This window comes from Cynocephalus volans, chromosome 7, assembly GCF_027409185.1.
Source record: "Cynocephalus volans isolate mCynVol1 chromosome 7, mCynVol1.pri, whole genome shotgun sequence".
Lineage (NCBI taxonomy): Eukaryota > Metazoa > Chordata > Mammalia > Dermoptera > Cynocephalidae > Cynocephalus > Cynocephalus volans.
In genome coordinates this window covers 66826018-66853452 of record NC_084466.1, presented here as the reverse complement: position 1 = coordinate 66853452, position 27435 = coordinate 66826018, and the positions used below count along the sequence as shown (strand labels likewise).

The 27435-nt window shown below is 38.1% G+C and overlaps 1 protein-coding gene across 3 annotated transcripts in view; it reads left to right on the top strand.

Moving 5' to 3' along the window:
• The window catches only part of CAB39L (calcium binding protein 39 like), a 172668-nt gene extending 146371 nt beyond the window's left edge, over positions 1-26297 (top strand). For all 3 annotated transcript variants that reach the window (XM_063102478.1, XM_063102477.1, XM_063102476.1), the window contains 3 exons: positions 2075-2140; positions 12038-12181; positions 24016-26297. In XM_063102478.1, coding sequence (XP_062958548.1) covers positions 2075-2140; positions 12038-12181; positions 24016-24195 — 390 coding nt within the window. In that variant the 3' untranslated portion in view covers positions 24196-26297. The remainder of the gene's footprint in view (positions 1-2074; positions 2141-12037; positions 12182-24015) is intronic.
• The last annotated feature ends 1138 nt before the right edge of the window (positions 26298-27435 follow it).

Here is a 27435-nt window from a genome sequence, read left to right as displayed (position 1 = left end):
TCATCCATTAAAAGCAATAGACAATTTCATATGTATATAATATTTAAGGTAATGATAAATAAATTAAGGTATTTTCTTTATTGTTTGAGATATTTGGCATTGAAATTAAATCATATATATTTACAAAAAGAAAAGTATTTTTGATGATAACTTTATGACTTCATGCCTTCCCAACGGTACACAGTATAGGTAGAGAGTTGGGAATATAATAGGCATATAACCAGTGGTGGCCCACAAATACTAATAATAATCCTCAAGAAGTCTCTGAACCATTTATACAGTAGACAAAACTTGCCATATGCTCCTAGACTCTGGGAAGATGTGGGATACCCTATCAGTAGTATATCTTCACACATGCAAGTCATGAAGATTTAGCTATGTTTCTATTATTTATAAATTGTTTATTGGTCGTGCTTCACATTAAGATAGCATATGGCAAAATCTGTAGGATCAACTACTAATTTTTCCTATAGAATATGTGAGGTGAATGTGTTGGGCAATAATGCTTTGCATTCTGGGATAATGCACAACAATTTGAGAAACTAATAAAGTCATTTTCTTTGACTCCTTATTTACCTAATTTTATTTTTGAATCTCTGTGTCACTTCTTGTGTAATTTAGTTGTTTCACAGATGTGAGCCTGCTGCATTGGCCTGAACGTTAGCTCGAGAACTCCTCATGCTCCCTCAAACATTTAATATTTCTTTTTTCTTTTTTTTTTTTAAAGATGACCGGTAAGGGGATCTTAACCCTTGATTTGGTGTTGTCAGCACCGCGCTCACCCAATGAGCTAACCGGCCATCCCTATATGGGATCCGAACCCACGGCCTTGGTGTTATCAGCCCCGCACTCTCCCGAGTGAGCCACGGGCCGGCCCTTTAATATTTCTTTAGTTTCATATTTCTTTAGCAGCAAACCATGAAACTGGAGCACATGATATATGATTCTAAAAGAATGAAACTGGTAGCTTAAGGAGTCAATCATACCTCATACATGTATGTGCATTTTAAAGTTACAATTACAATTTATCACAAGGTCTGATAAATTTAATGATTCACAAAATCCTTGTGTTTTAGGACAGAATAAATTGTCATTTATATAAAAGAGTTTAATTACTGTGATTTTAAAGTGAGCTATGTTTTTGTTTTTGTTTTATTTTTACTTTTCACTTTCTCATTCTCTTATCAGTATTTATCAGCATGCACAACTTGCCCTCATTACACACTTGTGCACACACACCCCTCACACTTGGCTCTTGGAAGGCTGGGACTGTTTTCCACCCTCCTCCGTTCCTGACCTCTCTTGCTGTCTGTCCTGGCTGTGCTCACTTCTCCCTTTTATTGGTCTCTGAGTGCTGGGAGGCAGACACTGAGCTTCCCCAGCTGCCGGCACTCTATGTTAGACGGAAAGGCCTAGACTATGATTGATGACTGCATTAGGAAACAGGAGGACCTCACGCACCAATGTCCCCAGCTTCTGGTGAGAGTGGAAGTGCTCCAGAGAGGCCAGTTGGGCTTAGCCTGGCCATCATGCGGCAAAGCCTGCCTCATTCCTAGCCTTTTCACGCTATGGATTTGATAGTCTGATTTTTTATGTGTTGCCAAGTGAAGCCCTAAGTGTATTTAATCATTTCCCAAATTTTTCATGGACCCATAGCTACCAGCAAGGCTGCATACACAGATTTCTGTAAAATGGCATAAAATGAATTATCTTGCAACTTTTAATAGATATTTTATTCAAAATGTTTAATTGGGAGGACTCAAAATTATAGTTTTTCTAAACAGTTTCCAATTTGCAGAACTAAAATAAAATACAAAAGGATGTCCCATGTATCTTATCATGTGACCTCCCTGCCCCCCAGTATCTTCATGTGTAAAGGAGAGTGCTGAAATGGTGAATCCTCTATGGACAGCGGTGATCAACGAGGGTCAAGTACACGGTGGTACAAAGCACAGAGACTGGCCTGCGTGGGGCTAGAGGTTGGGCATTTACTCCTGAAAAGGAAAGCAAGCAAGTCTAATACATAGAATGCACTGCTGCTTTTACACTCTAATGTGTATTTTCTTTCCATTAGATTTTCGAAGACTATGAGAAATTGCTTCAGTCTGAGAATTATGTGACTAAGAGACAATCTTTAAAGGTAATATCACATTTCTTTAAGTTAGAGTCCCCGTAAGTTGATGTCTCATTAGCAAATGATTGATCTATTAGTGGACAAGTAAATACAGAAAAAATAAAGTGTTCTTTTTTTGTAACTTGAGAAGTATATTTTATGTTATGACTGTACTTTATAGCAAAATAATGTAAGCATCCTGTTTCAAATACTTTCTGGAAGTAACAATATAAAGAATAAGTACATGATAAAGTAGAATTTAGAATGTTTCTGCTAAGAAGGAAAACCAAACCTAAGCTAACTTAAATAAAACCAAAATTCTCTCCTAGGGGATATTTTCTGGAGATGAAATTACTCTTACAGTGAAATGAAGATAGGAATTACAGTTTATAAAGAAGAATCAGTGAGGATCCTGTAATTATACTGTGTCTTAAAACAGAATAGGCAGAAAGAAATGATCTATGTCTCTTATACTCTGTAAACTAGACTTAGGAGGGGGTATTTTTGCAGAGAAGGGGAGAGGAAAAAGTAACAGAAAAAAATATATAAAATGCAAAAATTAAACTTTCCTTCTAAGTTGCCAAGCACAGTAATCGATAAATTCTTATCTTCATTTTTGAATGGGAAAACAACATTTTACTATGATATGGAATTTATAGAGTAGAAATGTTATGGGGCTTCTGTTTCATCAGAAGCATTTATCTGCCAGATTGTGACATATTTTCCTAAAGAAGAGTTTTTTACCATATTTCACTGCCAGGTCCCATTCTCTGAGCATTCTAGTCAGTCGGCGTTTTACTGTAGGTCATTTTAAATACATCACCATTTAACACAACATGTTTGAATTATATTTACCACAAAGATTCTGAAATATGAAACATAGTCATTCTCTAACAATTAAAATAATAATATTTTAAAAAATCTCTAACAAAGTTATGTGAGAAGACCACATGATCATGTATCTAAAACTATGCTTTTCTTTTTATTTATTTATTTATTTATTTATTTAGTCTTTTTTTGTGACTGGTAAAGGGATCGCAACCCTTGGCTTGGTGTCGCCCGCATCACGCTCAGCCAGTGAGTGCACCGGCCATCCCTATATAGGATCCAAACCCGCGGTGGGAGCGCCACGGCCCTCCCAGTGCCGCACTCTTCCGAGTGAGCCACGGGGTCGGCCCTAAAACTATGCTTTTCTAAAAAAACTGCCAGGATTACACTGAAACAGATTCTGGAAAGAGGTTAAAAGATGATGTAGCTAGCTGGAAATGAAAATAAAGTCGTACTGGCCAGCTGCCAAAAAAAAAAAAAGAAAAGAAAAGAAAGTCAACTGTTATCTGTAAATAGCTTAGATGGATGATTATTGGGAAGGGGTAGGAGGAAGGTAATAGGACATTCCATTCAGTCAACAAATGTTTTCATGCTCTTATTCCAGACATATGGTGACAGCCAAAAACTTCACATGGACCTCATGTTCTGTTGGGGGAGAACAGAAAATAGACAGATAAACAAATAAATATGTAATTTTCAGGTAGTTTTAGTACTAAAAAGAAAAGTTAAGCAGGGTAAGATAGGGCAGAAAGTGATGACTAAGGGGATACGTGTGTACGTCTGTGCTACAGTAACTGGACCATCAGCAAGTCCTCTCTAATAAGTCGATAAGTCCTCTCTAATAAATAATCCTTGAGCAGAGGTCTAAATTTGTGGAAAATTAAATGACTCTGAATAAATGTGTGTGTGTGTGTGTGTGTGTGTAAAACCAAATGGCATTTGGTATTTGCCATGCCTGTGGAAATGACAGGGAGTCCAATAGAGAGGGCCACGTCATGAGTGGCCTGCCCTCCCTCAGTGAACAGGTGCCTGGAAGCAGCCATTTGGCCTAGGGGAAGTGAGAAAGCTCCTGAGGGGTGGGACCTGGGCTAGAGCTGTATCTCTCCCATCAGCTTCCACTTGGACATTCAAAAGAATGATATTAGTAGATAAGATTAACTGTTTTTCGTCCAGCAGTTTGTATGATGTTCCAGCTTGCTTGTATTATTTTTACATGTCAGAATGATGATATTCACAGAACAATGTATTTGTTTCTAAATATTGGATACATTTAAGCTAAGTCAAGAAATTAAATCTATTTTTTACATGTTTTTGTAAGTTTACCCATGATTTTTGCATTAGCCATGACCCGCTTTCCCCTGTGTTTGTGCCCTTGCTACTCCAGCTTTCTACCTGTTAAAGGAGAGGCCAATTTTCAGCCAGTCATTCAACACTCTTTATTGAGTTTCCCCTTTGTGTGAAAATCCATACAAGGTGATCCATCTAGGAAAAAAAAAACCATGGGTGTGCTGCTCTCCATGCTGGAACTTGTAGTGACAGAACTGTGCACTGAGCTGATCTCCAGGCAAAGGCAATGACCTCAGAGCAGTGTTACATCCAGGCAGTTTGCTAAGAGCAGATGAAGATAAGGATACATCCTATTTCCACAGCCACGTACCTAAAGAATAGAATTCTTTATTTGTGAAGGGCTCCACAAGGACAGCCTAAACAAGCAGAGCTTGTCCATGTTACTAGAGATGGTGGCCTGGAAGGGAATAAAAAACAGAAGTGACAGGGCTCTGAAGGGCCAGCATATAGGAAATTGCTCATAAGTTTTCCAAATCTTTCCTCTTTTCAGTGGGAGTCTGTCAGGTACTGGACCAAAGTAGAGAGGTTTGTATGAACTAAGGTGCTGAACCAAATTGGGAGGAAGAAAAGCTGAAGGTTATAGTCTTTAGAATTTATCCTTGTACTATTTTCAGCAGTGACAAGAACTTGTATCAGAATTTTTTCTGTAATTGACTCTCTCCAGGACTTTTGGCAAAGTCACAGAGCTGACTGCTTCTTTTTTACCCAAACATCTCCCTTCTGGGCCTTTTCCCTGCTTTTTCTGTCCTGCTATCCTATAATCCCCACCTAGCCACATACCCATTGCCCTCATTTTCTTCTCAGGTCCCACCTTGTCATGTTCCCCTATTAATGTTTGTAAAGTAGTTAGAGCAGAGCCTAACTCATGATAAGAAGTATAGATTTTGTTAAATAAATCAAACTAAATTCTGTAAATAAATATTCCTAGTCATTATCACTGGAGTTCATTATCCCCAGTCTCTGGGAGGGGTTGATCTATTCTAAATAAATAATTAGGACTAGAGTATAAATGAGGTTTATTTCTACCAGGGTGCATTGCGTTTAAAAATAGAAGCCTGAGGCCGGCCCGTGGCTCACTCGGTAGAGTGCGGTGCTGATAACACCAAGGCCATGGGTTCGGATCCTATATAGGGATGGCCGGTTTGCTCACTGGCTGAGCGTGGTGCTGACAACACCAAGCCAAGGGTTGAGATCCCCTTACCGGTCATCTTTTTAAAAAAAAAAAAAAAAAAAAAAAAAAAATAGAAGCCTGTCAATTCAGTGAATATGTGATTTGTACAATATGTAATACAAATTTGAGGGATAGCAAACAGGACGGAGAAGTACTCCTTCCTTACCACCATTAGCCTCTTTACCCTTCATGTGATTCTCCAGCTCAAGACCTCAGTGCTGTTCCCAGTGAGTGGCACTAAAACTCTCGTTTAAACTCTCCCTTTTCAAATCAATTGTGTTTCCTATTTATTTACAAATGCCCCAGCCTACCTGGGAGGCACCTTTCTTGTCCTTCATTAATTCACCCATACATACTGCATTGGCTGCTATTCCTGCCTAAAATCCTTTACAGTTAGGTGTCTCACAGATATTTGATTTACAACATGGCAAAACTGAGCACTGTTTGGGCAGTGAAAAAAAAATCTGATAAAAGGCAGATAAAATATATCTTAGAATGCAGAAACTGTTAAAATAGTTTCTGAAGAGTTGGCTGTTTTTGAATGCTAGACTATAGGCAGAAATGTTGCTGAAATGGTCTTGTGTCAGTCTAAGGAAACAAGAAGATAAATAACTGTGAAATGGGTTCATATATAAACATTGAGCTCATTAAATATTGTTTGCTCTTGTCTTGGTTTTCATTTGCGTAGCATGCCTTTTTCCGCCTCTTCACTACTAGTTTATGTGTTTGTATTGCAGACAGTATATAGTTGGGTGTAGTTTTTTAATCCATTCAGCTAGTCTATAGCCTTGAAGTGGGGAATTTAATCCATTTACATTCAGTGTTGTTATTGAAAGGTATTGCCATATTCCTGCCATCTTAATTTTTTTAATGGTTACTTTCCATTTCTTTTGTTCCTTTCTTTACCTTTTATTTTTTATCTTTGCTGTTGGGTTTTTTTTTTTTTGGTAGTGATAAAATACATTTTTTTTCCTCTCTTTCTCATTTGGGTTTCTGTTCTACTGGCAGTTTTTATTCTTTCTTGTGTATTTATGGTGATATATATCACTCTTTTGTTCCAGATGTAGGACTCCCTTGAGGGTTTGGGTTTGTTAAAGGACCGGTCTTGTGGTGGTGAATTCCTGCAGTTTTTGTTTGTCTGGGAAAGATACTATTTCTCCTTCATTTCTGAAGGAAAGCTTGGTTGGATGTAGTATTTTTTGATTGGAAGTTTTTTTCTTTTAGCGTTTTGAATATGTCATACTACTCTCTCTTGGCCTGTGAAGTTTCTGTTGTGAAGTCTGCTGTTAGCCTGATGGGGATTACTGGATAGGTGATTTGACACTTTTCTCTTGCTATTTTTACAATTCTTTGTCTTTCACTTTTGACAGTGTGACTATAATGTGTCTCAGGGAGGTCTTTTTTGGGTTGAATCTGTTTGAGAATTTTTGAGCTTCTTGGGTCTGGGAGACCATACCTCTCCAAATACTTGGGAAGGTTTTGGCTATTATTTCATTAAACCAGCTTTCAATGCCTTTCTCTTTCTCTTCCCCTTTCGGTACACCCATAATATGGGTGTTTGTATGCTTGAGGTTATCAGAAAGATCTCATAGGCTTTCTTCATTTTTTTAAAATTCTTTTTTAATCCAACTGTTTTAATTTAAAAAGCCTGTCTTCTTGTTCGGAAATTCTTTCTTTCCACTTGTTCTAGCCTGCTGCTTATGCTGTCAGTTGTATTTTTTATTTCCTTGAATTAATTCTTTAGTTCCAGGATTTCTGCTTGGTTCTCTATTATCATTTCTATCTTTTTTGTTGAATTTGCCATACATGTCCTGGATTTTTTGTTTGTTTGTTTTTTTAACTTCATTGTGATTCCTATCTATTTTTTCATCCATCATGTTGAGTTTCCTCAGTATTACCATTTAGGATTCCTCTTCAGGCGATTCACCCATTTCCTGTTGTTTGGGGTCTGGTATTGGAGAATTGTAGTCTTCTTTTGGGAGAGTCATGTTTTCCTGTTTTTTCATGTTTCTCATATCTCTGTGTTGATGTCTGGGCATCTGGTGGTGTAGTCACTTTTAATTTTTGGAGTGGTTTTTGAGGGGAGAGACTCTTTCCTATAGAAGTGTTTTATATTGATAGTTGGGTTGGGCTTTGTAGATTTGATTCTAGGTAAGCACAGTAGTAAGTGCCAGCTCACTCCCCACACTTCTCTGCTGGTGCAGGTGGGCCACTGTGTCAGATGGGACACTGGGTTCCCAGTAAAGTGGTGTGGATCTAGGCAGCTTGCACACTACTGTCATGCAGTCTGCTGGTATTAGCAGGCTCGCTGCATCAGGCAAACCCCTGAGCTCATGAATAGGAGGTAGGAAGGCATGGAACCAGGCATCCAGTGCAGGGGAGCAGGGCAGACCCTGCTTACTTCCCCCCAGGGAGGGGGCAGGGCATTGAGTCAGCTGGAACTCTGGGCTCCCTGGGGAAGGAGGACATGGATCTAGACAACTGGCGCATTCCTCCCATTCCCTGCTGGCACCGGCAGTTCCCCTGTGTTGAACAGGGCTCTGAGCTCCCAGGGGGAAGGAAGGCATGTATCCAGGGAGCCAGTGTGCTCTGCCCCCACGCTCTCTGACAGGGTATGCAGGGCCACTGGGTTGGCAGGACTCTGAGCTCCCCTGGCTCCTAACCCATTTGCTCTTTCCTTTGATAGAAAAACGTTGTTCTGGGGACCTCTGCTGATAGTTTTCCTTTTGGGGATTAGACCTGTGGTAGCAATATATTCTATTTTTTCATAACCACATTTATATACATGAATTTTATATTATTTTTAACATAGATCGTAATTGTAGGAAAAAAGAGAGGTTAGATTATTATAACAGTAAGTGACTTTGTAAGTAATAAACTGCATTAAATACTAGGCTACTTTTTGATTCCAAAGTAGTTGCTATTTGCTGCCTTTTGTTAATCATACTCTAAATTTTCCTGAACCATCTTGAGGTGCTTAATTAGTGGTGTCAATAAAAAATAATTAACAAAGAAATTCCTTTCCCTCATGTGACTGAGCTTAGGAATTTATTTCTTATCTTCTTCAGAGGCCTGGCATTTAATTACTAGCAAGAAAGATTATAATTCAGTAGAAGCTTGGTGGAATTTGGTGGGGATTGGGAGCTCCAGTCAATTTCATTAAAACACTAAGTTTTAAAAAAAGCTCTTATTTCTACTTGCATGGTTTTACTATGTACTATGAAGCATAGAAAGTAAGAAATTTAAAGAAGATAAATATGAATTTTTCCACTTAGTATAGTGTTGCTTTACTGCTTTATATTATTATGGAATACAGAATTTTGTCATTGTGAGTGTTAAATAAAATAGATTAACATTTAATGGCTAAATGATTCAGTGTTGTTAGTCAAGTGATTTAACACAATTAATTCTTTCAGAAAAGTTGTGAAATCATATTAGCAGAGGATAGGTTAGGTAGAATTTATATGTAATAAAAATTGAAGTGACTTAATCTGAACTTAACTTATAACTTAAACAACTTTATTGAGTGGGTGTGTGTGTATGCACAGATTTTAAGAGTAAATATTTTAAAATGGAATTTTCCTTTCGCTGAAACCTTTTGATACATGCATATATGGTATATATGTATACATATGATATTTTACTCTATATATATCTTTAGAAGCTAAGTAAGCCTCTTATCAGCTTTACAACCCAAAATTGGTTGCTATTTTTGTTTTGTTTTGTTTTGCTTTTTGAGGGTCTGAGACTCATCCCTTTGAAATATAAATATCTAGGAAGATAGCACTCCTATCTCCCTGTCACCAGGGAAGTTTATCCTAGGTGCCTTTCTCTAAGCTATAACCATTTGCTTGTCAGAGAGATAAGAGAGGTTTTGTTACTCAGATAAAGACAATTGGCTAAAACAAATTCCCTTGCCAGGTGAACTATAAAAGAGTGCACTGAAATGGTGCTGTCACATCCTCTTACAGGGGACAGGTTACCCTTCGTCTTGAAAACTATGTATGTAATAGATTGTAGCTGCTTGGCTGTGTAAATAAGGTGGCATTTTATCTATCTTTGTAATCTCTTTTTCAAAGATTGCCTATCGTATTGTGCTCTGGATATACTTATTCAGTAATAAAACTGCTTTCCATTCTGTGTTTTGTGGAGAGGACTCTGTTTTGGTAGGACTTTTATTTCCCAACAATATCCAACACACATCACATAGTTAGGTTGTAAGGAGTCCAAACATGAGCAAGATTTGAAACATAGCCTTATGGAACTTACACTTTGAATAGGCTGACAAATAATTCTAGCTAGAGAGAAGAGGAAAGGCTTCCCTAAACACAGCATATGAGCTAGTCCTGAAAAGAGGGGTAAGGTTTGGACAGGCAGAGATGAGAGGAAAGCATTTCTCAAAAAATTGAAGCCACAGAGGCAGACTGAGGGAGGGAGTCAAGAAAAGGAAATGGTAGGAATGACTCCAGATCACAGAGGGCTTTGATGCCATCTTAAGGAGTTTACATTTTTTCCTAAATCCATAGCACTCTAGGGGTTGGTTTGTTTATTCATTCACTTTATAAGTGGAATTAGTAACAAATACAGCTGATTTTCAGAAAGTTTACTTTGACATAATGTGCAGAATGGATTGGATCGGGTGAAGATGAAGGAGAGACCATTTCGCATGCTGTTGCACTAGTCCAGCTGAAAGGTAGTGAGGGTTTGAATAAGAATATTGGCTGTAAAGAGGGATGTTCAAGAGACATTTAAAAACAGAAAATTGGCAGATTTTGGATGTAGATTTGGTGTGGAGAGCAAGGGAAAGAAATGAGCTGAGGAAGACTTCAGCTCTCTGCCCTAGGGGACTGCCAGATCCTGATGTCATTGACAAAAGGAAGAAAGGGAATTGGTTTTAGAGATGTTAAGTGTAATGGGCCAGCAAGGTGTTCAAGTGGGGCTGCCTAGTGGGCAGTTAGAAATGTGTGTGTAAGGTCCAGCCCGTGGCTCATTTAGGAGAGTGTGGTGCTGATAACACCAAGGTCACAGGTTCAGATCTTATATAGGGATGGCCGGTTAACTCACTTGGGAGAGCATGGTGCTGACAACACCAAGTCAAGGGTTAAGATCCCCTTACCGGTAATCTTTTTTAAAAATAAAAAAGAAAGAAAGAAATGTGCGTGTAGAGTTTAGAAGAGATATAGATTTGAGAGACATCTTCCTAGATGTTACAGTTGAGCCCCTGGATATAGACGAGACTGCTAGGAGATAAAAGATAAGAGATTCAAGTATACAGCCTGGAAAATTCCTGCATATGTTGTGCAGAAGGAAGGGGAGCCAGTAAAAGAGGCAGCAAAGGCCCAAGTTGCTAGAGGTAAGAAATCAGAAGAATGCAGTGGCCATTGTACCAAGAGCAAAGAAAGTTTCCAGAAAAATATTTAGTTAGCTTTAGATGCTGCAGAGAGATTAAGGAGGATGAGGATTAACAATTTAATAACATAGTTGCTATTCCATATGTATAAGAATAATAAGTGATCAGCTAACATCCAACAGTGGTCATCCTTTTTACAGGTTTAACAAATGTTATTTTTGTGCACTAAAATAACCTTAAATGTGTACTTCTTTGTTAAATAGAAAAAAGGTGCATCATAGTGAAGGCGGTTGTTTACTGACAGCCAGACACACACACATGCATATCTCCCTGCATACACAATGTGGGGCTCCATTGTGATAGACAGCTAAGCCCTCAGTTTGATGTACTTTCTCTTCTCATCCAGAGTTTCTGTAACCACATAATGATGCATTAGTATCCTGAGGCCTCCAGAAAAAGTTCAGTATATAGGACAACTGAAAACTAAGTATGTCTTTTATATAAAATTATGTTGGGATATGTTTCAGCCTCCTGGTTGCTGAAGCTTTAGGAATTGCTACCATTGCAATGAGAGCAAAAGTTTCTGAAGTAGAGCAAAAGTACTCTCAGCCATGCTGCTGAATGGTCTTCAACTATTCTCACTTTGGGTATTTCTGTTTTGTTTTAGAGTAGTGCTAGATTTTGGGAACTATTAATTTGTCACCAGAAAATGTTTTGCTTTACTTTTCTTAATAAAAACTTGCTGCACTTATTAAACTTGATATGGATTCAGGGTCAATAATTTTTTTCTGGCTTTATATCTGGTTTTATAATAAAAGTCAGGGGAAGGTTAAGAGTCACTTAACATAGACTTTCTAGTAAGCTACTAGAGTACAGTCGATTTCCCTATTCCTATTTTACCTGAATGCCTAAAGAACAATACATTAGTGGGAAGCAAGATAATTAAAGTAAGTGATGAAAATAATAAATTCATTTCTGGCTAGCTCTAGGTGAGCTGTTGCAATGACTGGCTTTAAAAAATGCATTAAGTACTGAGGTTAGCAAAACTGTGTAAATAACTTATTAACTACTGCTTTTATGCTTGTGCTTTAAGATGTACTTACATAATCTCCAATTTTTTTTCATGACACCATTCTTACATTTGTATTTTGTTTTTCAGTGAGAAGTGAGATATATTTTAACTAAGGTGACTTTGAGATTATATCTCTAATTTTGTGTTTTCTTGTAGCTGCTAGGTGAACTGATCCTAGACCGCCATAACTTTGTCATTATGACAAAGTATATCAGCAAGCCAGAGAACCTGAAACTGATGATGAACCTCCTTCGAGATAAAAGTCCCAACATCCAGTTTGAAGCCTTTCATGTTTTTAAGGTAAAGTACAGTCTATGGAAATAATGTTGTAAGCATTATCTTTGTTTCAAATAGCAAACTCCCTACTTTCTTCATACTTGAGAGAAAATTAAATAGGCAGGCTTTCTGTTTTGCATTTAGATGAAATTTTAGTTATCTAATGAATGCCCATTTCATTAAGCTATCTTAATGCATCTTCTAAAAGGGATGCTAGCTAATCCACATCTCTAAATTTTTTTTTTTTTCACTGAGAAACGGGTGATGCTATTTCCCAAAAGTTACTAAAACAGTCAGTAATTGAGTTAGACCCCAAACTCTGAGGGTCAATCTCTGAATGCTTTGCTTTCTGCAAGCTCCATCTCTCTGAACCTTTAATGAAGCTCTGAAGAAATACAAAAGTACTGCTCACTTTATTAATGATTTAGAAATATTATTTGTTATAATGCATTTTGCTATGATAGAAAATTAGCCCCTATAACATCTGGGTTTTTTTCTTCTATATTTTTTCTTTAGCATAAGAATAATAAAATCACCACCCAAAAACTTTAGATAATGGATTTAAAAAAAAATAGGGTAGGTGGGAGAAATCTAATCTGTAATTCTATACTCTGTAATGATTCTATTTTAAACATTTTGGTAAATTTACTTTTCCTGTTGCACATATTTGAGGGGCTTTTCTATAGCTTTACTCACATTGTACAAACAATTGATGTCCTGATTTTATTCCATAAGTAAATATTTTCATTATTGCTATATATAATTTTTAGAGCCAGTAGTTTTATTGGTATCATAGTTTATCATTGGGTGTATTTATTCTGTTTACTTAAATAGTCCTGTGTCACTGATATTTAGGTTATTTTCCATTTTTCCTACTATAATTAATGCTTCAGTGTGCATTTTATGCATCTGGCTAGCTTTTCCCCTATTCAGGATTATGGTATTATTTTCTCCCTTCCAAGTACTAAGCAGGTGGGACCCTGCTTAGCCTCCCAGATCAGATGAGATCAGGCACATTCTGGATGGTGTGGCCATAGAGTTTAGGATTATTTTCTTATGATAAATATCTAGAGCAGAATTAAGGGTTCAGATAGTCCCAGTCTTTTTTGGCCTTTATAATGTATATTGTGATAGAATTTATAAGTCTATAAATGGGAGACATGGCAATTTATAAAAATAATTGTTGCTTTTAGAGATAAAAAAAAAGTTTTAGTTGGTCTTTCAGCCGCCAGATACTTGGTGTCCAAAAAGCCACTAGAGCAATTAAAGTTTTAAGTTATAAATTCCATTCAATTCCATTTGAAATCCCAACAGGAGATTTCCTGGAACTTGACAAGCCAACTCTAAAATTTGTATGGTACAGCATTAGCCTAGGGTTATCTACGGCAATTGTGAAAAATGAGGTAGGGGAATCCACACTACCAGATATTAAGATTTATTGTGGATTTATAATAAATGAAGACAGTATTGTATTGACACAGAGATAGATAAATAAAATTAAACAGAGTAGAAGGCCCAGAAATAAACATATGTAAATATGTAACTTGGTATTCGATAGTAGAAGGATTACGAATCAGTGAAGTAAGGGTTAACTGTACAAAAAATGGTTCTAGGAATAATGGGTTATCCATATAGAAAATCCTACCCTCTACCATACACAGAAATAAATTCTAGGTAAAGATCTACACTTAAAAAGCAAAAATTTTTAACATTTAAAAGAGAAAATAGATGACTGTCTTTATGATGTCAGGGTAGGAGGAATTCCTTTAAAAAGAAAAAAAAATTACAAATCATAATTAAAAATATTGATGCATGATGTCATTAAAATATAAAACTTCTGTTCAAAAAAGACATCATAAGCAAAGTGAAAAGACAGGATAGAATGTGACACATATAACTGGCAAATTATTAAGAAAAAGACAATTCAACAGAAAAACGGGCAAAAGATACAAGTTGGTAATTTACAGATCAGTGAACCTAATTGGCCAATAAATAGGGAAAGATGCTTATTTTACTTATAATTGTGGAAATGGCCATTAAAATTTCAATGAGATATCACTCTATGTCCTCCATATTGGCAACAATGTTTAAGTCTAACAATATCAAATTTTTGTAAGATTGGAGAGCAATGGGAACTCATACACTGTGTAAATTGGTACAACCACTTTGGAGAGGAGTTTATAGCAAAATAAAGAATTGTAATCTCTGAAATCCATTCCTCTGCAATTTCCTAGAGACACTCTTGGACATGTGCATAAAAAGTCCTGTACAAAGATGTTTATTGCAATATTTTTTAGAATGATATAAAATGGGAAAAAACATAAATGAGTATCAATGGGAGACTGGGAAAATAAGTTGTGCTGTATTCATACAATGGCATGTAGGAATGGATTAAAATAAATGGAGTTATGTGGATCAGAGTGGCTAAATGCCAGAAACATTTTATTGTGTGGAATAAGCAAATGTTAAAAAGATGTCATTTATCTGAAGTTTGAAGTTCATGCAAAACAGTACTCTGTATGCATTTATATATAAGCAGTTATAGCCTAAAAACATTCATGGGAACAGCAAGTACCAAATTCAGGATAGCGGTCATCTCAAGAGAAGGGCTAGGGACGAGAGTGAATGATATAATGGAGAAGCATCCAACAACTTTCAATTATATCTGTAATGTTTTATTTTATTAAAAAATCTGAAGGTTAAGTATAGCAATAATGTTAGATTTTGATAGAGCTGTAGGTGGCAACATGAAGTCTGATATGTTATTTCCTGTACTCTTCTCTGTGTTAGAATTTCATAAAAAATAAAGAAATTGGATGAACAAAAATAGAATGCTGTAGGACTAGAAAATGCCTACACATTATAAAATTACAAATAGCTACGTGCACAGGAAAAAATGCTGAAAGAATGTACAGCAAATTTGGGGTGGAGGAATTATGTAAGTGATTTTTTTACTTTCTTTGTTTCCCTAGTTGTCCACTTGCATAATCAGAGTGATAAGAATGGTGGCAATGAGGAGGAGGAGCTCGGGGGATTCTAGAGATTTTTTAGAGCATCCTGAACTTCTAACCTGCTGGCCTCCATCACCTCCCTCCCTTCCCAGGGTTTAAATTCTTCCCTTGATGTGCAGCGGGGTCCAATACAGTGTTGTTGTGGGGTCATCAGTGCTCATACTCTCCAAACCAGCGTGCAGATTCAGGGATCAGGTCCTTTCTTAAATAGGAAAAAAAGTTAAATGTCTCTGATCAGTACCAACAAGTATTGTGTCCAGATATTCTAAATAATTTATTACTCACTTATTCAAATGAATTTGAGTTGAATAAGAATATAGTTGCCTTATTTTACACTTCCATGGACTGGAATTTTCTTTGTAACAGGAGCATGTACAAAGCTTTCCCGGCTTACAGCATGCGTCAAAGACAGTAAGGGCAGCAAAACAGAAGACTGACCTCTCTATACCTCAATTTGGCTCAAATCTCTCTTGGCAAAATAGGATTTGAATGAAGTTAATGAATATGTGTGTAAGATATTGATTTTTTATTTTTCATAGAAAGCATTCAGATTAAAATGAAGAACAAAATATTTTTAGTTTTCTGAACTAAAAATATTTGAGTTGTGGTCATGATATGTGTCTTCTCATGATGCTTGAGAACTCCATAAATCACATTTCTGAGACATGTTCTGTAAACTCAGAGATACAGGCAATGAGACTGCGTTCTGAAAAGAGAAGTCATGGGTGGTTTCATTTGTTTAATTTGTTTTGGGGTGGTTTGAAAGTGGATTTTTTTAAAAAATGGGGACAGCAGAGAGAGAACCAAGAAAGTTTCTATATTGGACATAATATTCCAGAGACTTGGTTCCCCACACCTTGCATTAGAAGTGCATTCCCCATGATCAGTGGTTCATCTCAAGTCTTGACATGTGCGCTTCAGTGTCCAGCTGCCCCAAGGGATGCACTATTGTATTAGTTGCCTCCAGTCAGCAATTCCCTTCAGAGGCAATGTTCATAAAAAATAAAAAGGCAAGAGAACCATAAAAAATAAAAATACAGAAAATTTTAAAACATGAAAACAATGTTTTTCTTATATTTATGGTACAGTACATGGATTCAATGGAATTGATCCAATGATGCCTGTCTGCATATTCAACTACATTTTACATTTATTTTGGATTGAAACAGAAGCTTAGTTTGTCCATTATATTTAATCCTTTTTTTTTTTTTTTTAGAAAGACTGTTATGAGTTATGTAGTTACGACAAAATGCCAAACGATTTTTAGTTAAAACTTCATAGCAACTCCCTTGTAAACAAATGGTAACTAGAGGAGACACACATTTTGGCTTCAATATGTGATTTCCTAACACACTAATAGGTATTTTATAAACATCAGGCATTTTGTGTAACAATATAAACAAGCCTGGAATAGCTTTTCCTTATATATGTAACCAGTTTAGCTTATTGTGGTGAAATTTACATAACATAAAATTCACTATTTTAACCATTTTAAAGTGTACAATTCAGTGACATTTAGTATATTTACAGTGTTGCGCAACTATCACCAATATCTAATTCCAGAACATTTCATCATCTGAAAAGGGAACTCTGTAATCATTAAGCAATCATTCCCCATTTTCCCTTACCTTCAGACCATGGCAACCACTAATCTGCTTTCTGACTTTCTGGATCCGCCTATTCTAATATTTCATATAAATGGAATCCTGCAATATGTGGCCTTCTGTGCCTGATTTCTCATTCGCATAATGTTTTCGAGGTTCATCCATGTTGTAGCATAATCAATCAGTACTTCATTTTTTTTTAATGACCAAATAATACTCCATTGCATGGCCATTTGTCAAATGATGGACATTTGGATTGTTTCCACTTTCGACTTATGAATAGTACTGCTATGAATATTGGTGGGCAAATTTTTGTTTGAACAAATGTTTTCCATTCATAGGAATGGAATTGCTCAGTCGTATGGTAATTCAATGTTTGACTTATTGAGGAACCACCAAACTGTTTTCCACAGAGGCTGCGCCATTTTACATTCCCACCAGGAATGTGTGGGGTTCCAGTTCCTCCCCATCTTTGCAACACTTGGTATTGTCCTTTTTTTTTTTTTTTTCATGGTAGCCATCCCGGTGGGTATGAAGTGGCATCTCATTGTGGTTTATTTATTTATTTATTTTGCTTTATTTATTTATTTTTTTTTTTAATTTTATTTTGTCAATATACATTGTGGCTGATTATTGCTCCCCATCACCAACACCTCCCTCCCTTCTCCCTCCCCCTCTCCCCCCCAACAATGTCCTTTCTGTTTGCTTGTCGTATCAACTTCAAGTAATTGTGGTTGTTATATCTTCTTCCCCCCCCCCCCGGTTTTGTGTGTGTGTGTGTGTGCGCGTGTGTGTGTGAATTTATATATTAATTTTTAGCTCCCACCAATAAGTGAGAACATGTGGTATTTCTCTTTCTGTGCCTGACTTGTTTCACTTAATATAATTCTCTCAAGGTCCATCCATGTTGTTGCAAATGGCAGTATTTCATTCGTTTTTATAGCTGAGTAGTATTCCATTGTGTAGATGTACCACATTTTCTGTATCCACTCATCTGATGATGGACATTTGGGCTGGTTCCAATTCTTGGCTATTGTAAAGAGTGCTGTGATGAACATTGGGGAACAGGTATACCTTCGACTTGATGACTTCCATTCCTCTGGGTATATTCCCAACAGTGGGATAGCTGGGTCGTATGGTAGATCTATCTGCAATTGTTTGAGGAACCTCCATACCATTTTCCATAGAGGCTGCACCATTTTGCAGTCCCACCAACAGTGTATGAGAGTTCCTTTTTCTCCGCAACCTCGACAGCATTTATCGTTCAGTCTTTTGGATTTTAGCCATCCTAACTGGGGTTAGATGGTATCTCAATGTGGTTTTGATTTGCATTTCCCGGATGCTGAGTGATGTTGAGCATTTTTTCATATGTCTGTTGGCCATTTGTATATCTTCCTTAGAGAAATGCCTACTTAGCTCTTTTGCTCATTTTTTAATTGGGTTGCTTGTTTTCTTCTTGTAAAGTTGTTTGAGTTCCTTATATATTCTGGATATTAATCCTTTGTCAGATGTATATTTTGCAAATATTTTCTCCCACTCTGTTGGTTGTCTTTTAACTCTGTTAATTGTTTCTTTTGCTGTGCAGAAGCTTTTTAGTTTGATATAATCCCATTTGTTTATTTTTCCTTTGGTTGCCCGTGCTTTTGGGGTCGTATTCATGAAGTCTGTGCCCAGTCCTATTTCCTGAAGTGTTTCTCCTATGTTTTCTTTAAGAAGTTTTATTGTTTCAGGGTGTATATTTAAATCCTTAATCCATTTTGAGTTGATTTTAGTATACGGTGAGAGGTATGGATCTAGTTTCATTCTCCTGCATATGGATATCCAGTTATCCCAGCACCATTTGCTGAAGAGGCAGTCCCTTCCCCAGTGAATAGGCTTGGTGCCTTTGTCAAAGATCAGATGGCAGTAAGTGTGTGGGTTGATTTCTGGATTCTCTATTCTATTCCATTGGTCAGTGTGTCTGTTTTTATGCCAGTACCATACTGTTTTGGTAATAACCAATAATCATTGTGGTTTAGATTTACCTTTCCCTAATGACTAGTGATGCCAAACATTTTTTTATGTGCTTATTGGCCATTTGTATATCTTCTTTGGAGAAATGCATATTCAAGTCCTTTGCCCTTTAAAAATGAGTTGTTTTTTGTTGTTGTTAATTTGTAAGAGTTCTTTGTATATTCTGGATACAAGACACTGATTAGATACAAGATTTGCAATGTTTTTTTCTCATCTGTCTGTTGTCTTTTCACTCTCTTGATAGTGTCCTTTGATGGACAAAGGTATTAAATTTTTATGAACTTCACTTTATCTATTTTTTCTTTTGTTGCTTATGCTTTTGGTGTTATATCTAAGAAACCATTGCCAAATCCAAGTATGTGAATATGTACCCCTATATTTCCCTTGTAAGTTTTGTTAGCTGTTATATTTAGGTCTTTGATTGATTTTGAGTTAATTTTGTTTATGGTGTAAGTAAGGTAAGGGGTTAAATTCATTCTGGATATCTGGTTGTCCCATGTTGAGTGTGTTTATCATGAGAGGGTGTTGGATTTTGTCAATACCTTTTCTGTATCAATTGAGATGATGTGTAGTTTTTCTTCATTCTATTAATGTGGCACATTAGTTTCCTAGGGTGGCTATAACAAAGTACTACAGGCTGAGTAGCTTAAAACAATGGAAATTGGGCCAGCCCATGGCTCACTTGGGAGGGTGTGGTGCTGATAACACCAAGGCCATGGGTTCGGATCCCTATATAGGGATGGCTGGTTAGCTCACTTGGGAGAGTGTGGTGCTGCCTACACCAAACCAAGGGGTAAGAACCTCTTACCAGTCATCTTTTTAAAAAACAAACAAACAAAACAATGGAAATTTATTCTCTCACAGCTTTGGAGAGAATGGTGGCCACAAGTTCTAGAGGCCAGAAATCCAACATCAAGGTGTTGGCAGTGTTGTCTCCTTCGGAGGGCCATGAGGGAGAATCTTTCCATGCCTCTTTCCTAGCTTCTGGTGGTTGCCAGCAATTCTTAGTGTTTCTTGGCTTACAGATGTGTCACTCCAATCTCTATCTCTATACTCATGTCTTCACATGGCATTCTCCTCTCTATATCCCTATATGTCTCCACGTCCAAAGTTCCCTCTTCTTGTAAAGACACCAGTCATTGGATTAGGACCCATCTTCACCCAATATGGCCTCTTCTTAACTTGATTACATCTGTAAAGCCCCTATTTCCAAATAAGATCGCATTCACAGGTACCAGGGGCTAGAACTTGAACATATCTTTTTTGGGGAATACAGTTCAACCCCAGTTCATATGGTGTGTTACATAGATTGATTTTCTTATGTTGAACCACCTTTGTATTTCTGGAATAAATCCCACTTGGTCATGGTATATGATCCTTTTAATATGCTTCTGGACTTGGTTTGCTAGTATTTTGTTAAGGATTTTGCATCTTTATTCATAAAGGATAGTGGTCTGTAGGTTTCTCGTGCTGTCTTTATCTGGCTTTGGAATCAGGGTAATGCTGGCTCGAATTAGTTAGGAAGTTCCCTTCCCTTCTGTTTTTTGGAAGAATTTGAGAAAAATTGGTGTTAATTCTTCTTTAAAAGTTTGGTAGAATTTACCAGTGAAATCATCTGGTCCTGGTCTTTTCTTTCTTGGGAGTTTTTGATTAATGGATTTTATTTCTTGTTATGGATCTGTTCAGATTTTCTATTTCTTCTCGAGTCAATTGGGTAGTTTGTGTGTTTCTAGGAATTTGGTCATTTCATCTAGGTTATCTAATTTATTGGCATACTTTATTGGCATAATTTATTGTTCATAGTATTCTCTCATAATCCTATTTTATTTCTATAAAATTAATAATGTTTCCACTTTAATTTCTGATTTCAATAACTTGAGTCCTCTCTTTTTTTTCTTTGTCAGTCTAGTTAAAGGTTTGTCAATTTGTTGATCTCTTTAAAGAACCAACTTTTGGTTTCATTGATTCTCTCTATTGTTTTTCTGTCCTCTATTTTGTTTGTCTCCACTCTAATCTTTATTATTTCCTTCCTGTGTTTCTTTGGTTTAGTTTGTTCTTTTTCTAGTTCATTAATGTATAAAATTGGGTTATTGATCTGAGATCTTCCTTTCTTTCTTTTTTCTTTTTCTTTTTTTTCTGTGGGGGCAGCTGGCTGGTACAAAAATCCAAATCCTTTACCTAGGTGTTATCAGCACCACACTTTAACCAAGTGATCTAACTGCCAGCCAGAGATCTTTCTTTTTCAATGTAGGCATTTACAGCTATAAATTTTCCCCTGAGCACTGCTTTTGTTGCACCCTGTAAGTTTTGTTTTTTGTTTGTTTTTCGCAGCTGGCTGGTACAGTGTTCAAACCTGGACCTTGGTGTTATCAGCACCATGCTCTAACCAGCTGAGCTAACCAGCCAGCCCACACATTCTGTAAGCTTTGGCATGTTGTATTTTCATTTTCATTAGTTATTTTTTCAAGATATTTTTTCATATTCTTTGTTGAAGAGGTTTAAGTCCCACTGGTTGTTTAAGAGGAGCCTAGGATACTTTATAAAACCCACTGGTTGTTTAAGAGGAGCTCAAGATACTTTATAACCCAGAAAGTCAAGGATCAGTTCTTTCTTGTCTCTCATGTCTGTAGACCCACCAAGCAGAAGTTTGGGAGATCCTTTTCCTTCTCTGTTATGGGTCCCCTGTCCTGGTTGAATGGTGGGCTTACTGTAAGCAATGAGGGCTGCCAAGAGTTTGTTTCATTGTGAATAACTAATGATCATGGGTACATGCAGTTTTCCCACAAGGTGCTTTGCGTTACTTAGCACTTGCTGAGTGAGCAAAAACCCAAGGCCTTTGATGGAAAGTACCAAAACATGAAAACTTAATACATCATATTTCTATCATATATATGAACATTTCAGAAATAAATTGGTCAAATGAGCTGAGTATCAGGGATTTGTGGGTTTTGGTTTCCATCTTTGAACCTCACCTGGCAAAGTGTCACAATTTATCAGTCCTCACATATGCAAACAAGCATCCGCAGTTTAGTCTCAACTTCAGCCCTTACTAGCTCTGTGAGCCTAGCAAGAGCTGTGATGGTAACAGTTGATACCTCTTGAATACCTGCCATGTGCCAGGCCCTGTTCTAATGTATATATGAGAATACACATAGTATTCTCATTAGTCCTCACAGTCACCTAATGACATATAGGTACTGTCATCATCCCCATTTTCCTGATGAAGAAACTGAGGTGCAGAGAGGTGAATAAGTTTTGTATGATCGTGCAGCTAATAAGCAGTGGTGCTGGGATTTGGGCCCAGGTAGTGTGCCTCAGAGTCTGTGCTGTTAACCATAGTACTGTGCGGTCAAGTTTCTTAGCCTCACTAAGCCTGGGTTTCCTTAAAATCAAATGGGGATAACAGTTATTATGTTTCAGGGCTGTTGTGAGGATTAAGTGGTCTGATGAGTGTGAAGCCCTTCACTCATTGAGTGAAAATAACCAGCTGGTAGGACTGCGAATGGGCAGTACAAGGTCAGTTGACCAGAACTAGAGCGATGGGGCAGTGACAAGGCCTTGAATTAAGTGCAGGTGCTTCGCCCCCAGCAGTCGTGAATCCCCACACTGCAGTGACAACAGAAGGCCTTTGGGAGACTTAGCTGTGTCAATGCCTCTCTCAAGCCAGCCAGGTAGAGGTACTCTTATATCTAGATAACAAAACTTTGGCTCAGAGATGAAAAGGATTTGTTTGTGGACACATGACTAATAAGTAGAAAAGGTGGGATTTGAACCCAGATGAGACTGTGTGCAGAGCCAGCGTCCTAGAGCCTGCACTGCCTTAGCTCCCGCAGTTTCCACACTCTCTTCTCACTGTTGCTCCATGTCCCCACCTCCACTCACCTCAGGGCTTCTGCTGATACAATTCCATTTTTCTGGATTACCTTCTCTTGTTACCACCACGAGTAACAGTTCTCTGAGTCACTCATGGACAGGCTCCTGTGCTGCCTACTCCATGGGAGGAAATCTAATGACATCTCCACCTCCCTCTGCCTCCACAGCCTTTATTCCCTCCCTCACTGGTACTTAGATCCTCACGTAGTTTTCTCCTTCCTCACACTTGCTGGGTGGAGGAACCTAAGGCTCAACCTTCCTGCCCCCACTACCCCATGACCAAGCCTCATCGCAGTGTGATCACTGCAGAGTTGTGCACTGCTGGGCCTGCAGGTGGGGGGTGAGGGCACGTGGCTGCTGGGAGCCCTTGGCCCTTTGGAGGAATCAGAAGCCCAGTACATGGCACTAGAGAGCTCTCTAGGGGTCAGAGACCCTTTGATCTGTATCCTGGTCATATCGTCATACATGTAGCAGTAAGTACGGAGTATTTCCATTACAAAATAGTGCACCAATCATTATTATAGTTTTGAGTTATTATGTACTGTTATTATAGTCATTGCTGTCTTTTATAATATAGCTGAGTTATTAGTCCAGGATTGTGGTCTCCACCGGGAGTGCACATAAGAATCTTTGTGGAACTTTATAAAAATACAGAATGCCAGACCTCCACTTCAGATCTGTTGAGTTGAAATCTCTGGGAGATGGGGTCTGGACTGTTGTAATTTTTAAAGCTCCACATACATGAGAAAACAGACAGTGGTGAACTCAGGGAGGGAAAGTGAGAAGAGGACTGTTCACATTTGTCGTTTTTGAATTGTGAGCAAGGTGAATATATTACCTGTTCAGAAAATAAATTATTTTTTAAAAAGAAGCTCACTAAAAATACTCTATGTTATGTTTTCATATATTCATAGTAGGAGGAAAAGGATAAAAATGTGTAGGAGATGGTGTAGCACACTGCTGGGTGTGAGAATGGAGGGGGAAGGTGTGTGTTTGGTTCCATTTGTAATGTTTTATTTCTTTAAAAAGAGAGATTTGAAGCAAAAAGACAAAATCTGTTCAGTTTGTGTGGTGAATATATTGGTGTGTTATGTTATTTTCTGTTTGAAACATTTTATAGTTCAAAACAAACATTTAAAATTAAAATAAAGAAAAAGTAAAAAATGTTCTCAGATAGCTCAGTGTGCTCCTGGCAAGAGGTTGATAGGAAAGGTGAATTTACTGATTTTCCTCAATAAGGAGGTTTATAATCAGGGGCTTTCTGTGTTTCAATAACGCAAGTCACACGTGAAACACGAGTAGGGTCTGTGAGGTCCCTGACCTGTAGTCCCTAGGTATGTGTTTCTTTACATTTCAGGTATTCGTGGCCAGTCCTCACAAAACGCAGCCTATTGTGGAAATTCTATTAAAAAATCAACCCAAACTCATTGAGTTTCTGAGCAGCTTCCAAAAGGAGAGGACAGATGACGAGCAGTTCACTGACGAGAAGAACTACTTGATTAAACAAATCCGAGACTTGAAAAAAACGGGTCCTTGAAGGTCTCACTGTTTCCTGCCACAGTCATTCGTCTCATTCATCCAATTTGTCCAATAAGTGTCATTTCAAAAAGTCATCATTCTTGGGAAGGCTTTGGAGGTGCCTGTTTTTTCTCAATTAATTTTTCTGGGTAGATGGAATATAAACATTTGAATGGAAAAAAATTAACCTAGAATAATATATTCATTTTAATCCAGTCTGTGATTATTTATGTGAAATCAGAGGCATTGTATTAGACGTTGATAAAAGCAGTTTTAACTTGCAGACCCAAGCCCTCGGTCACCATGAGCCACCAAGTGGGTGCCACCAAGTGGGGGCACCACCTGAGTCTTCAGGGAGGACTGAGTTCTCAGGGGAGAACTGGGAATGGGGTCAGAAAGTGCAAAGTTGCTTTACCTATCTGCACTTAGACAAACAGATTTCTTAAGGCACTGAAAGATCTCAGAAGATAAGTTTAATGTTTTCAGTCATTATATGTCCTTCTGTTCCTGCCCAGTATGCATTGACTGTAGTTAGTGGGTCCTAACCTTCTGGGGAACCTATGCCCTCCTCTCAGCCCAGCCCCCCTTTCTGCTCACTGTCCCACACTCCATCCCAGCAGAGCTCCTCAGTACCCTGACTGTGGCCCATGTCTGCTCCTCCTGCAGTCAGATTAGCATGGGAGCAACTGTGTAGGAACTGGATGGATCAACAAGGGTCACGGGTCATTGAGGACCCATGGGGTGTGACCTGCTCACTGGAGAACTGCGAACAGATGGTCTAGATAGAGTTGCTACTGTTCCACATTGACTTCTGGAAGGTAAGGGGGTGTCGGAATACTTCACTCATAATTGTCATTATGGGAAGAAAGCTTTGTGGTGTAAGTGTGTTTTGGAGTAGGAATTGTTTCCCAGCAGGTACAAAACCATGGGTCCAACAGGAGAACTTTTATCAATAAGGGGACATCATCCTTGGAAGGGGAAATGATTATGATTAATGCATGGAAAAATTCTCAAATGACTAAAAATTCTTTTTTTAAAAAAGTTTGTTTTCTAATAAGCTGTCATTCTATAATTGCCCATCAAAGTCTTCGGTGAAAAGAGAAAAACCTATAAATTTTGGTCCCAAATTTTCTGTTACATACTAGGATGATAAGGAGTTGTGTTCCTTAAAAAAAAGGCATGGAAGCAAAAAATAAATTCAAAAAGGTCATGGTTTATTTTCAGACATCAAGTGTATAAAATGGAATTTTAAAGCTATTTTGCAAGACATTAAAGGTAGGATTGCTAATCTGTATTTTTATAATTCTGTTTTTGAATTATGAGTTGTTACCTTCCATAGGAACCCTTCCTTTTTACAATACTTGGTTGCTGTGTTCTTTTTCTTCAGCCAGATATTTCTTTACCCACAGAGGGGAAGAGAAATGAATTCTCCAGGATTGGTGCCCCTTGTAGATTTTGCACCTGAAGAATTAACTGGCAAAGCTTCAGCCTTCTTGGCTGGGGCGCAGGTGTGTTTTGCTTTTGGGCCCAGTGTGGAATCCTGAGACAGATGGCTGGGGCCTGCCGTGCCTCCTCGTGGCAGCACTGTGAAGGTCAGCAAGTGAGGGTCAGCGGCAGCCCCTGATGACCTGCATTCTCTCTAGTCACCGAAGTCAGACTGTTTTTATAGCATTCCCAGAGTCTCTTAGAATTTGACTTTTCTGGTTTAGCTTATTTGATTTTAAAAGAGATGAGTGTAAATATTTTTTTAAATGAAGGTAAAATAGCCATTGGAAATGTATTTGATTGCTTAATACTGTTCCACAACATCATGGGACACATGTTTTCAATTTGGAAAGCAAGGCCTTGTTATAACTTTTTTTTGATAAAGCATATTTTGTTTCTTTTGGGCTTGAATTAGTTCTTTCCTAGCAACTCCTTATCCTAGCTCAATGCCTGTCAAACAGAAAATGAGAGTCTGGGGTTTTGTTGTGATATGAATTTGTAAATTATTAATGCAAAAAGGGGAGCAGGAAACAGTCAAAATCTGTTTGCACAGAGTTCACTGTAAATATTGCGAGGATTAAATTTTGAAAAGGTCATATTTAATAAGCTGTTTCAAAAGCAAACGTTTAAATAAAGACTGACTAAATAAAAAGGTACCACGTACTCCTTGCTCTGTTTTATTCCTCTACATGTCGTTGCCTGTGTTCTTGTCACTTCTACAAACAGGGAAAGCCCCAGCTGGAGGGCAGACCAGCCCTGCAGGGCCTAAGACTCACTGAGGCCTAGCACTGTCTTCCCGCGCTCTGCCAGCCAGTGACCCTGTCCATCACATCCCACCGTCCAAGTGATGCTGACTGCTGGTGAATGAGGGCCACCTGTCAGTCACTAAATCTGCACATCCCATTATTGGTGCATAGCTAGGTTTAACTCTCCCAGATCCAACATGGGATGCACTAGAGACAAACCCATGGTGGCCTAAAGCCAAGCTCCTGTCCTTTTTCCCTCTTTCGTCCTCATGGCTGTGAACCAAGCACACCCCAGGTGTTGGGAACTAACGAGCTGCTGTCCCCTGATGCTGCCGGGGAGGCTCCCAGTTGTTAAGATCCCAGAGTGAGGCCAGCAAGGGCTGAGATCACAATGTTCTTGGACGAGGCTCTAGGCTAAAGCCAGGCATCTGCCCAAGTGTTCGGATTACTCCTTGAGAAAAGGCTCAGCAGTGCACGCCTGTTATAAATGCTCCTGACTCCCAGCTTTGTAGGTTCTCACCCTCTGATGGCTCTGGAGAATAGTATGTGTGCCCAGGAGGGTCCGGGAGCTTTTCAAAGCCCCGTCGCTAGCCATACTGGTTTGTCTGTGCATTTCCCACTAGACACAGCTGCTCTGAGCCATGGTGCAGTCTGGAAGTTACACAAGACCTGAAAGTGACTGTAATAATGTGAAGGAAAATGAAATTCAAAAACTACTAGAATTGTTTTTAAAGTGAAAAGATAGTTGTTTCCAAATAGATTTATAGATCTTGCTAGTCATATTATATTTTATTATTATATTGTCTTTTACTTGTTTTTCTGTTTCATCCAAAAAATATAGTACATATGACATGAATAATCACCATGTTTTCATGGGTGTTCTTTCAGGAAGGTTTTAAAAAAAAAATTTTTTTTTTTGATGGCTGGCTGGTACGGGGATCCAAACCCGTGACTCTGGCATCACCAGCACCACGCCCTCCCAAGTGGGCCAACTGGCCGGGCCTCAGGAAGGTTTTGGACATTTTAGT